At 41.0% G+C, this 14,019-nt stretch overlaps 1 protein-coding gene across 7 annotated transcripts in view; it reads right to left on the bottom strand.

Annotated features, from left to right (window-relative positions):
• The window catches only part of LOC118269304 (adenylate cyclase type 6), a 153,648-nt gene that overhangs the window by 83,655 nt on the left and 55,974 nt on the right, over positions 1–14,019 (bottom strand). For all 7 annotated transcript variants that reach the window (XM_035584414.2, XM_035584390.2, XM_035584382.2 and 4 more), the window contains one exon: positions 5,561–5,936. In XM_035584414.2, coding sequence (XP_035440307.2) covers positions 5,561–5,665 — 105 coding nt within the window. In that variant the 5' untranslated portion in view covers positions 5,666–5,936. The remainder of the gene's footprint in view (positions 1–5,560; positions 5,937–14,019) is intronic.

Raw genomic sequence — 14,019 nt, forward strand, 5'->3', positions numbered from 1 at the left:
ATTCAGTTTGGAGTACCGAGTGCAATGAGCGGCCGACCGCAGCCGTCCGGTTGTAGTTGCATGCACATTAGGTAACAGGCAGGCATCCCACTCAACGAGCTGATTATCAAAACAAGATTTCCTATCATCGCCGGGACAATTACAAGTCAATTAATCAATAATTTATGAATGTAGCTAATTGCCCGTAATATATTCCGCCATGAACCTTTCCCGTTCCTCCCCATTGTTATAAGCTGATATTTTAACACAGGATAATTATTTAGAACAATTACGAGTTAATTAGATTAATCAATATTTTATTATGGTTCAAATTGAATTATGTTATCAAACGAATGTTTCGTTGTAATTAATCTCCATCGATGTAAATTATATACTTATATACATGTACATGTACGCGGTATGTACGAGTATGTGTTGACGTCTGTATCAGACTGTAATACATAATTCGCTTATCGATTACTGTTTATGAAAGTCCAAAAATCTGTGAAGCAAATCTGCGACAAATGAAAGATTCATAATGTTTGTGAATGAGGAGCGGCGGACCTTGGCACCTATCCTTGACCTGACACGGCGCGGTAAGGACACTCATTGCAAGTCAATATTGCAAGGGTGCATAAACAATCGTCAGTATCGGCAGCCAGACAACAGCTCGTGCATATGTAACGCCTCGCGCGCTCAGTAGCCAGCGCCTACTGCTCAGTAACAGCGCGGCAGTGACGACACCGCGGCTACATCGAATATTGAAACCATCATTTGTCACGGTAAACAACTGATAGTTTCAGGTAATATGAATTATTTATCTGGAAGAATGAAAACAGTTGCAAAACATCGAATACATTGAATCCATAAAAACATTGCAAAAATAATAATGAATAATTCAAACGACAAAAACCACAACCGAAAAGGATTGTTTTTTTCAGGCTGAAGTCGTTCAAAGGCGTCGTTTACAAGTACTTACAATTCAATTATTTGTCATTTAAAAATTGTAACGTTTCGCGTTGGAATAACAATTACAATGGGAGAAGCGCACGTTTTGTTAACGAAGCAATAGGGAAAGTGTCGTTTAATCAGAAATAATTAAATGCATTGTTTGTCCACGCGCCGCGGCCTGTGGCTCCGCGGCTCCGGCACGACACTCCACTTCATTGTTTTTTGCACAATGCTCTATGTTTATTTGATCACAACTTATTTCAATTATTTTCTCAAACACCAGATGGAAAGGTATTAGAGGGGACTATTTCTTCATTTCTTGTATTTTTAATGTACAATTTATTATATATGAACACTTGGTAACTTCTATTTGAAAGCTCGGTTCCTATCAATTGTGCTAGATCATTAACTATACAAATAAAATTACACGATCCCTACCCAGCACACACTGGCACAAAGGAACTATAAAACAGCCCAATACTGCTCGCACAATAGTTAGTGTCTCACAAACAGTGGAACACTTGGAGCTGTATAATGCCCGCCCGAGGCTTGTTTATTGTGTCATGGAGCTGCGGAGTCGAGAGCCAGTGTCGGTGGTGCCATGACGTCTGCGAGTACCCGCCACCAGCCGGCAAGACCTTCTCTGTACACTGCAGGGGCAATACTTCTCGCAAACAATCACAATAATTAATTTCTTTAGAATTTCCTTTGAATTCACTTTGTAGTGCTCACAAAGAGCCCGGTGCTTTAAAATTACAAATTGTTTAACGAAACTTGCCAAGTGCAAGTTTTATATTATTTTGACATCCTCATTGAGCTCGGTGCAGCGAGCTGACGTCACGCCTTATTTCCGACGTCTAAACAATGAACACACATAAAATCCGCGAATAGGTGAACGTAATGTGTACCACCCCCCCCCCCCTCCGCGCACTGCCAGCCACTTACAAAGTTACGAGATGATAGAAGAAAGTACAGGCCCCGTGTGACGTCACCTGACACCTCAACTATTGATTGTGACAGATGGACCCTCACAGAAATGGATTAATCTTTGAAATATACTTCAAACAACTCCATATCTATTGGTTCAATATTTGTCGCCAGCGCTGTTAGTACATTTGGTACAGTAGCAGTTGTAACGTCATTAAATCTTTGTTAAATTAATAATTACAGTAATTGGAATAGCCCATTAGTTCCTTCACACCACAGAAAGAAAATCAAAAATACCAATCCCACAAAAGCTACGTTGCCACAAAAAGCCGGCGACTACAAATAGTCTTCGTATGTGTACCAGCAGCGGCCGCCCGTGTGGAGTGGTTCGGAAGGCGAGAGCTGTGATTACGCGGTCGATTACTGCCGCCCGGGAGGAAATTACTTTAATTATAAGTTGTTTGTTTCTACAACTCATTTGCTTTCACGAATGTGGACTGTGGACCTCCACTAGTGTTCCTTTTGTCACACCTCAATGTGACCCTCCCCCTCCCGCCGTAATGTGAGGGTCTGCCCTCAAAGAGCATCTATTAACGTGTCACATTCTTCGCTGTGCGGTTTGGTTTTTAGTTACTGAATGTAGATACGAGTAAATAAAACAAAATGGTCCAATAATGTTCAAGGATAATTAAAAATAGTAGTCATTCAAGTATGAAACCCATACTGCGCTATCAACTGGATAGTTTGGCTAGCACCAGGATATAATTGAGTTTTCTTATTTCCTCCGCTCTGCTGCAGTGATCTCCCACAGATCTCGCGGCCGCGGCGCTAACTCGGTGCCTCGGCAGGCGGCTGCTGCGCAATGACGCAATAAAGCTGTAATTATTTAGTATCGCTAATGTGCCGTGTACGCACGTGTGACGTCACAGCGCCCTGACTTACTGCGCCGCCTTCCATCTATTGCCCATAAGAATTCATTAAGGTTAATTACATTTTGCTTCTTCATACCTCGTGTACTTCTATGGGTGCAGTCGGAGGCTTACATTATATTTTTTGAGAGAAATCTTCTAAAATTCCCTAGTTGTTATTTTTATCTGGGGGCACGGTAGTGACCGCCCGGCCAAGCGAAGCGCAAGCGCAAGTGGCACTACCTACCTTTTCTCGAAGCGCTTCGTCGTATTTTTGAACCTTCATAACTTGAGTTTGGGTTATACCAGATAAACAAAATTTTCAGGATATAATGTCAGTGGTAGACTTAATAAACCTCTAAAGTTTCAATTGCATAGCTCTTATACTTTAGATTTTATTGATATCTAAAATACCCCGATTTCGTCACTCACTCACTCACTCACTGATGATCAACAAAATTCTTAAGGTACTTCCTGAAGTCCTAGAAAACTGAAATTTGGTATGTAAGCTAGTATTAGTACCCAAACAACAAAAAATCCTAAAACTTGGAACTTTTACCCCCAACCCCTTAAACTACGGGGTGAAAGTTTGTTCGAGACTTCCGCAACTTTTGACGCTAGAGGTCTGAATGCGGCCGCGGAGGGTAAAAATCTGAAATAGGGAAACTTGATTCCCTATTTCCTGGATCTGAAAATTATACACAAGTACATAGAACACAAACTTTTCATCAAATCAAAACATTATCCTACCCATAAGTACTTAGATATGAATAATATTACTACACTTCACTTCGGTAAGTGTTTATTAATCAACCTATACTTTTGAACATAAGCATCGTAAGTATAGTATGCGCCAACGCCCGCCGCCTGCCCCCTCGTCCCCGCGCAGTAGCTAAAAATAATCGGCCCGTCAGCGAGCGCGGCACCCGAACGCGGGCAGACGCGCGAGGGCAGACGTCGTTGACGGTTGTCTCGTTGAATGAAAAATTTTCGGAATATTTCGGTGATTTAAAAGTTTGCTATCGCGGAGAAAAAAACCATTTGCCTAATATTTAATTGTTAGTAGTTTAGTAGGTAAAGGTTTAGATACTAGTGTTTTAATTTTCATTGATAAAAAGTATTAGGATTACGTTTGCAATTTTCTTATAAATTTAGTAGTTTAGTAGGTGAAGGTTTAGTTAGGTACTAGTGTTTTAATTTTCATTGATAAAAAGTATTAGCATTACGTTTGCAATTTTCTCACAAATTTAATTAAGAAATTCAAAGATTGAATAAGTAGGTATTTGCAATTAAGTAGTATAGGTTAGTAGGTATAATATGTTTATAGTTGTTTATGTAGGTACGACTTAGTGAGAATAATTTGATACGTAGGTCATTGTTTAATTTTCATTGTTAATAGGTTTAACTTAGGTAGTTTAGGATTACGTACGGTTTGAATATTGTATAGTAGGTAGAAAATTACGATATTGATAGTTGTTAATCTAGTGTTAAAAATAATTTTGTGTAGGTATTTTAGAACTAGGTTTAATAGGCTTATCTACAGGTACCTATACCGCTCATTTCATTGACACTTGTCCAGTAGGTAGGTATAATTTACTTTAAGATTTAATTGAGAGGTTTAGCGAGACAGGCGGCGGAGAGGTAAATCTTTCGATAGCGTCGTATAAAATGTGCTGCAGTGTATACGAAAAAAATCCGAAAACCCTCCTCTCTCAACTTTCCCTCCCTCACCCCTGTATCTCACAAATAACAGCACGTTGAAGAATTCTGTTTATTACGGGATCAAGTTGAGTTGAGAGGGCTAAAAAAAATAGAATCTGAAATAGGGAAACTTAATTAAAACCTACAAAAAGAAATGAAATCCCACAAAAACATTTCATGTTAAATGTTGCCAAGACGAGACCATATTGCCTGCACTGTCAAAAAGTAATCAGATCTAGTGTGGAGCCAAGTTTGTAGGCGTGCAAACCTTGGACGTAACTGGCGAGTTGGCCGCACGGAAAGAGTTTAGAAGATTGAATAGATTTTTAAGCTCAAGCCCATATGACGAATAGCAAAAAGTCCGTGAGGCCGACTCGCCAGTTACGTCCAAGGTTTGCACGCCTACGGACTTGGCTCCACACTAGATCTGATTACTTTTTGAGCAGAATATGGTCTCGTCTTGGCAAATTTAACATGAAATGTTATTTTTATTTCAATTACACCTAAGTATTATATAATTTAAGCTAAAGTAGTTTTGTAAGTCAGTTCTATCAAGAAAGTTAATTACCTTTTATAAAGCCACTTTATATTTGAAGTCACATTCAAAAGAGCCCTCGCCTTTAAACATTACAAAACTTTCGTATTTTCTTTAATCTCAGAAGATACTAAAGAAAACATTAGCGATCTCTTAAATAAAGAAAATAACATCAAGTTGGAGTCGCTAAACGAATTTAAAATTCTAATATAAATGTTAGACAAATTGTAATTAGGCTGCTACGGCCAGCGAGCCCGGGGTGCTCCCGGCTACTGGAGCTTCAATCAGTGGACTTCAGCCGGTGGCTGGGGAACTCACTGACATGTTTTCTGTGACAGCTCGCTGACAGTGCCGTCGACTCTATACTAGCAGCGCCAATGGTAGTGCTGGCTATTATTTTAGTGTTTGGGAATATTGCAACGTTCTCGTACATCCGAATGACTTTGTTACCGATCATGGCGATATATGAATGTAAAGAGAGAGACAGTTAGAGACGAATGATTAGAGTAAGTAGTCGTGAATAATGTCGACATATGCAATATGCAAGTGTAATACTTACGACGCTGTGCCCGCTGCGGCTCCGCAGGCTGAGCCGCATCTTCCAGTCGCGCTTGGAGGTCGCGCCGCCCTCCGAGCTGAACGACCGCTTCATGGGCAGCGACATCTTGGAGGCACTCGACTACCCGCCACAAAACATAATGCGTCTCTGTCGCATAATCTTTGCACTGCTTAGTTCACGTCGTGCGTCGGCGATACGTTACATCATTCGGGAAACTGTTCCGACGTCAAACGAACACATCGCAGACGCGACACTCCCTACATGCTAACACTAACTAACCTAACACTACTGAATAACATTATTACACTAACACTGATAAATAGACACAGAGAAAGAGAAAAAATGCTACTGGAACACTACTTCACTACACACCAATCTGAAACAAAGAAAGGGTACATGTTAATAAACAGTTGCGTCAGCCGCACTGCCTCACTGAGGCAGTGCCTTTGTCTCGGTCTCGCATGACACCCGGCTTGTCGCTACCAGCCAAAGTACACAGGGAACGTGTTAATCTGTTAAGCTTTTATTCCTCAGGGTGAGGACTCGAGGGAGAGCTCTTGAAACCAGTTTTGTGGTAATTTGAAAGGATTCTATTTATACCCGGACAAGGGACCCTTCGGCCCACGCACAGAACTTGTGCATTACCTAAGTGCGGAGCGCAGTGTTGGTACAGTACCAGTGTCTAGGCTCCTAGTACAACTCGCACTAGTAATATTATTTAACGTACATATAATAAACTTCTTAATGTATAAGCGAGCGATCGCGGAGTGTACACAAAGAACATACTTTTGGTGTTTTGATTCAAAGTAAAGTTGCAAAGCTTCCGGTGGACTCGGAGCAACTCGTCCAATATACCACTTTACCAACTCCAAAAATAATATGATTATGTTCTGCAAAGTTAAACAACCGAAATATTCAAACAAAACTCGATCAAATCATGGAGTTACGGAGGGTGGGCAGAGGATATTTTACCATTTATGGCGATGAACATCGTGTGTTGTCAATAATAGTCTGATTGGTCAGCTGTGAATCCATACGTATGGAGGGGCGCCGAGCTGGAGGAACTCTCGCTCACTTAAAGTATCTATAGTTTAACTGATAGTGTAAAGGTGTTACAGAATACACAGTATATTATATTTCAATATATCTTCGTACATATTGTTAAAGTATATAGTTTTTAAATGATTTCGCTGTGATTAAATGATAACAAGTGGACATGTTTCATTTCATTTTCGTAAATATTGTATGCGTGTCTGTACTTTGTCCAGTGTATATACGATGTGTATACTGTACATGTTCTGTACACATTGTAGGTGCAAGGTACAAAGTTCTCGTCCCATGATGACACCGTTACTGTCCGACCAGTATTCTTAACTTGATAGTGAGCAAAGAGTTCCGTCAAGGAAACAATCGACAGTCAATCATTTATATTTATAAATTCTTTTATTTAAAAGTGGCTTTTTGATACTATTTTATTAACGAAAGTAACTTCCTTTCTTTAAGAAAACACTAGAGAGAATATACCCTAGAAGATTATTACTGATATCAAATCTAAAATGGTTTTCATTAAATCCGTCGGGAGTCTCAGCCGCTTCCTGGATCGACACCGAGCGCTACTGAAACTCAAACAATAAAAGCTCGTTTTTTAAACCTAACCATGTGATTGGAAACTGTGCAGTGTGCAGTGTTGCAGCACTGGCCGGCACAGTGTGCAGCGACACACAGCTGCAGCCGACACCGTGCCTCGCACTACTCGGATGGAATACACAATTTGTGCTAAAGTGTATTCTCACTTGCGATGTGGCGGGTAATTCGATTCGCCTGCCCACTTACCCTGACAAAGGACATGTACTGATATTCTAGCCATTTCCATCATGCGCCCGGAGAGAAGGAGAAAATCCGAAAAGCATTTTTAGTAAAACCAGATTTTCATTTGTCGCTCTCGTAATGTGAGCCTTAGATAGGGTTAGGTTACGCTCCAGCCTAATAATGAATACCTACAATTTGTGTTCCACATTGTTTAATTGCAATTACAATTACTTAAACTTCTTTTATTATACAAACATTTAGTATTAAGTAATACTTCAAAAATGTACATTCGCGTTTATAAGTACACGCAAACGGTGACCCGGCCCGCCGTCTCCCTAACCAAATAAAATATCGTCCAACACAAATATAATTTACAAATCCCCTGAGTACAATTCCAAAGATGAGTCCGTAAATTCAATAAAACGTAACGATATGAATGTAGCAAATGAGCCATTAAGGCTTTATACCAATCCCCGCGTGAGCTGAACGAGTGAATGAGTGAGTATTGACGTGTCAGCCGGGCCGCGAACAAACATGTTTGAAAGGGAACCGATTCGATGAAGTAGATCCGCGCCGAGCACACATCGCGTCGCCAGCGTCACGTCACGTCACGTCACGTCACGTCACGCGTCACGCGTCCGTCTCGTGTCGCGTCTCGTGCTGATGCCTACATACAAGCAAACAAACCTCGGAATGTAGACCACTCGCGTGCTCATCTATTTTTCAGTTATCTCAAGCTTTTATGTTACCGTTCATTCTATGTATAACATTAGCTGAACAATCTCCAGCAGCGAGCGGTTCCATTAGTAATTAGGTTGAATACGACATGCTCGAGTATCATAGAGTCTGGAATGTCATGTTAGTCTGTCCAAGACTGGGAGTTGGCTGGTTGTCGACTGTCGGCGGCCGATAACGACAGACAAATGTAAATGTGACTCCATGTTGTGATGACGGATCAAAGGCCCGCTGTGTGCAGCTCCCGGTCAATTCAAATAAACAGAATCAAGTTTAATTTCATATAAACAAATGATCAACGTTTTGAAATAGATCCAATTAATTGATACAATGGCGTACCTCAGACGCTTGACGTTCTGCCGTCGATTAATTAAATCAATTTATATAAACACTTCCTCTCCCGGTAAATATCAGTAAAAAGAAAGTTCTTCTTTTAATACGTTCGTTTAAAGACGTTCATTAGATGTAGTTTAAACTGACTTCATATTTTATTCATATAGACAGTGGGGGTGCTCCCCCCCTCGAGTTTCTCATTACTTCTTAGTTAGGTACTAATTGATATCTTTTTCTCTTTTTATGCAATGGGCTGTACAGTAAATGTGGGTTTATACGTAGCAAACAGAAGCTTGCATCATATAAATTAGCCATTTTTTTATTAAGTTTGCTCTTTTTCCGAAGAATATATCCACGTCTTGCTAGTTATGATGATTACCTGCTATCTATTTAAATTAATTAAGTTAGCGTTAACGTAGCTATACCACAAATCAATGAATCTAATATCAAAAGAATCAAAAATAATTTTGCTTCTATATAACTTAATGGACACGGATGGGCCGGGTCGATCGGAGTGATACCATGGCCTCACGGAAAACCGGCGTGAAATAACGGTTGCTTGCTTGCCCTTCCCAATACCCGATTCCCCAACAACCCTTAAATTCCTAACCCCCAAAAGGCCGACAACGTCCATGGGCGGTGGCGACCCAACTGCTCGTTTTAGTTATTGAAAACTTCCAAAGATCAATATTTGCCACGATCTAAACAACAAGTTGTTCAATTTCCAAAACTAATAAAATATGCACGATGAACTTCGTGTGCTTTTTCTCGAATGAGTGGGTGCAGTATTAATAGACTGCATATCGATAACTTTCGCAATTACCGCCTAAGTCGGCGGGTCGGTGCAGTCGGTGCAGTCGGGCGCGAGGTGCGAAGCCCGCATTAGTCGCGAACTTTCCCGGGATAAGTCGGCGTCGGACGTAACTCCCCACTATTACGTCCACTTGTTACATGTTTATACAACTGCTACAGCTTCTGCACAAGCGCTCAGCTCCACATGACCAACTCCACGTCACATTCATAGCTCAACTAGTATCCTTCAATTCTTCACACTTTTATTACTGTTCGCCAACGCGTCGGAGCTTCGCTGTACACATGTTAACCGAATTGATTGGTTAGATCATTGGCTACAATTACAATATTTTATGTAGGTATCTATGTATAGATTTTTTCATTTTATTGTACGTTTTTGTCAGCTCTGGGTAATACATTTTCATAAGTAGCTTCGTTTAATTCCCCACAGAAGCATCAAGTCTATTTGTGTTTTAAAGAAAACAAACGGAATGGTACTGAAGACGCCATAATCTGAGCTAAGAGCGGCTCCCACGGGATACTCACATTTTGTAATGAATAAATATTCCACGAGTCTACGTACAGACTGACAGCTCCAGCGACACAATTATACATCGCGAGTACTTTATTGTGAAGTTATCGGAGGGCGACATTTGTGTAAACATCCATACTAAGTCGAGCCACAAAAGAAAATAGCGAAACAAAACCAAAACAAACCAAGCAACTTATATAAATATTCCGCAAAAAGATGGAACATTTTATTTAAAGGGATTTTACAGGAAAATCCTTTTTCATATTTTTTCAATAAAAATATAACAACAGATTTGGATGATGTTTTCCCAGAGAATATAACCCCGTGGAGTAAGCTGAGCTTCGAGTTTTATTTTCATTTAATAATTTTACATCGCCGATACCGAGGGCCCCACACAAGCAGCCAATTACCGAACAATACAAGCCTCTTACTACTCGCGCACATTCATCCTTTTGTAAAATATAAAATGTAAGAGATTAACAACTCGGCGCTCCGCCGCGATACCTCGTCATTAGTAGGAGGGTGAGCAGGCCCCGGCCGGCCGGCACTGCCGCGGCCATTGCTTTACTGTTCCTCGGTTATACATGATAATCCTTAATCCTAATATACGAGGCGCTGGTACTTTGCAAACTTTTAAATTCTACTTTTCTTCCTTACTAGAGAACATTTCTAGAAAATTGATCGAATCAATATCTTCCAAATATTGAACAGTAAGTAGCCACTCGCGTAATTAATTCTACAACAAAATGTCGAAGAATTACAACAATCCTTAAAATGCCTACTGAAAAATGATAACAAAATGTTGGGAACAAATATTTATGCGAGGCTGTCCTCTCACTTGCTCGCCCTCACCCCTTCCTCCGGCGGAACAAGGCTCTTCCATTAGGAGGTTATCCATGGAGTTCCAGTTCAAATCTCAGTTTGTAATAAAGACGGATCGGTGAGAGCGCGAGACAATCCGTGGAAACTGTACGCGTTACGCGATATTTATTTTCTTGTTGATTTATAGGAAAAGGAAAAAATATCGGCTCCGTTATTATTGCGTGAACCTGCCGGTGTAAACAGAATACACATACTTCGGCAGAATGTCTCAGCTCCCTGGTACCGGTACGACAGTAGAGCGAGTCTACCGACCGGGTGCTGTGACACGGTGGCAATGGTGCGACTGACATTAGGCGGCTCTAGGCTAGGTGAGCTCGTACATTGTACGGTAGGACCTACAATATCTACGATAGCAACTGATGTTCCCATTACTCAAATGTTTCCATTCTGCTCGAAACACACAATGCACTGAGACTTTTGAGAATACAGTCTGATACTGGCGCAGTTCACAAACATATATTCGTTCGTATCATAACATACATTTAACATAATTTAACTGAAATGAGAACAATTACTAGCGTGGACCGACCTCATTTGAATGTTATTATAACTTTGTGACAGTTATAATCGTATCTTTGATAAACGTACTCTTGGGCAGTATAAAGATTGAATACATTTTATTAGATTTTTGTTAATAACTGATATATGGTAGGAAAGTCAGACAGACGTTAATTTTAATTTGTTATCGCGTATATTTTTAGCTATATTTGTGTAACAAGAATGCTGCTTATTGTTATTTTAATAACTAAATTAACTGTTTGTGTCTAAGCTGTTACATATTTACCAGAAGATAATAGAATATACATTTGTGGGAAAACATTAATAAGATAGTATCGACTCGGTCGGTAGGTACAACGCAGGCGCACGTTCAGCGCTAAGTTCTAAAAGCTATCAGTCACGTTGATCAGTAACGTGAACAGTAAGACTGCAACAGTGTTGACTGATGACTATCTGCTGCTCAGCTCCTTGCATCAGTTGGGAACAAGCGGGGATGTGCAAACTGTTTAATGCCACCAATGTATTCTGTTCTCTCAGTACTGGATTGTACCAGGTGGTTAACAAGGTTATTTCTACATACAAGGTAATTTGTTAAACGTATGTTTTGTCAGTTTTGGAACATCGAAAAACAAAATTGAACATGTCACTGCATACACACATACACGCAGTACACAGTACACAGTATGTACGCAACCAAAGTAATTCCGTCTCACGCGTGCTCTATGTTGTTAAAATATTCAAATTCAAGCGAAGGTTTTAAATCATTCTGCCTTACGTATGACTTTTTGTGACAGTTGACGTAAAGGTCACAGCGGTTCACTCTACTTATCTTAATAGGATTCTTACTGAATATGTAACGATACAGTGAGGCTGCATCACTCGGCCCTATTTATACCTGAAATAACAGCCATTCATCCTCTTTACTTTGTTGCCACACTCAATGGAAACCACAGCAGTATTTGTCGCATGATCTGCCACAATGTTCCGCGATGTATATCTAGGCAGGAAGACGAGTACACTCAACAATATTCGCATTAAATATAGACAACAACAATAGAATATCAATCTGGAAGAGATCACTTAGAGATGTTAGGTACACGCACCAGTTGCAGGCTCCTCGAGACGTACATGACTTAGCTTTCAATATGGCCTCCGCAAATAAATATATTAACCGCGGAGGCAAACACAACCAGCTCGTCGCCGTCACTCACACACTTAAACACATTAGCCGTCTTTTATTGAAGTCGGCTGAGATAGGCATCCATTAGGCAGTTTAAATCTTTTTATAGACATTCTCTCGTACTGTGGAATCTCGTAAAGGTACTAGCCTTTCGACTTAACATTTTAACTTGGCTAACTTTATCTTTGTCACACACACTGTTGGAGTGGGATGCCGGTGTGGACGTATGGATTGACTGTGTCAATGTTTCGCTGTAACGCCTTAATTAACGAATATCGTCCACGACCAGGGACCCGGCTCCAAATACTGCCACACTACGTGGCCCCCCGCTGCACACTACCTCGGGGCCCGCGCGGCTCATGTTTAGCTGGATGTGGTCGGTGCGGATGGATGATAGCAATTATTTTAGAGTGTCGTATTGTTGGGGTAGATATCGAATCTTGACATATTGATGTTAATAAAAGTATTATTGTAATGGCGACCGCGGCCGTGATTGGTTGCGCTGTTGTTACTTACATTTACTTTTGTTCAGATCAGATACAAGAACGAAACAAAATACATTAGGTATACTTGGGCGCCGACTTAGGTGTTCGATCACAGACGCTGTGGGAGGAACACGAGTATAATGAAAAACAATTAATCTTTAGCGAATTAACGAGCTGAATTGGAACTGTGTTTAATTAGTAATAGAGCTCTATTTCTGACGCTGGCAGACTAAATAATGGTACAATCGTAAACAGCGGCCATGCTGCGCGCCCTTTGTATATCTCGGAGGAGTCGCGCGTCAGTCGCGGCGCGTCACACGTCGCGCGTCACATTAACATCAAGCGGCAGGCGTCATTGCAGTCACACGATTGTCTCGATTCATTTAATCAGGTCACATTGAAGTAACGCTCCATGAACGTTTGTAGTTTTAGAACAAAAACATGAAATATTGAATGTTTACTACAAAATGTAGTGTAAGTGCTTTAAGAGCATTCGCACAAATCCCGTGATGTTAGTAAGGCAAAGCTCCTCCGTAGGCAGTTACCGTCCATTTGCAGTGGGTATTGCAAGCGTTGGTATATATAGGTATTCTGCTAGCTAATCCCCAGGTGAAGCGACGGTTTCGGTGTGTAGCGGCGACTTAGCTCGGAGCACGTTCCTGGCTGGACGCGCTCTGTAGTCTGTGTCTCCAGCGCTTAGTAGTTACTCAGGTACCTACACATATGTACGTGCATGTGGTGACAGACAGTTTACCAACTTTATTCTAGAGCCATTGTGAATTCAGTAGTTAGTGTCAAACACTGTATCTGCTCCGTTATGGAACTATAAAAGTGTGGAGTGGAGTGACTTCGAGCAGATGTCGAGTGGAGTCGCTTCCGAGTCGCTGACTCCGGCGGCGGCGGCGGGCGGCGGCGGGCGGCGGGGGACGGGCGCAAGCTGTTCACTGATTTATGGACCATGCTAATACGTTTTATAGGCAGGAGCGCTCAACTTAATGTGGACGGACAATGTTGTGTCAAAAACTTGTAAATACTGAATGTTGCAATGAGTATCCGTTAACATCACAGTAGTTTAAATAAATTGTCATCCTGAATCAGTTATGCAAATAATACAATCTCGCCCGCGCAGTACTGGAGCAGCGTGAAATCCTTCATATTCGAGTACTTTTATGCAATAACGCATGTTGACAGATGTCATCGGAGCCGGGGCCAT

Source organism: Spodoptera frugiperda, chromosome 25, assembly GCF_023101765.2.
Source record: "Spodoptera frugiperda isolate SF20-4 chromosome 25, AGI-APGP_CSIRO_Sfru_2.0, whole genome shotgun sequence".
Lineage (NCBI taxonomy): Eukaryota > Metazoa > Arthropoda > Insecta > Lepidoptera > Noctuidae > Spodoptera > Spodoptera frugiperda.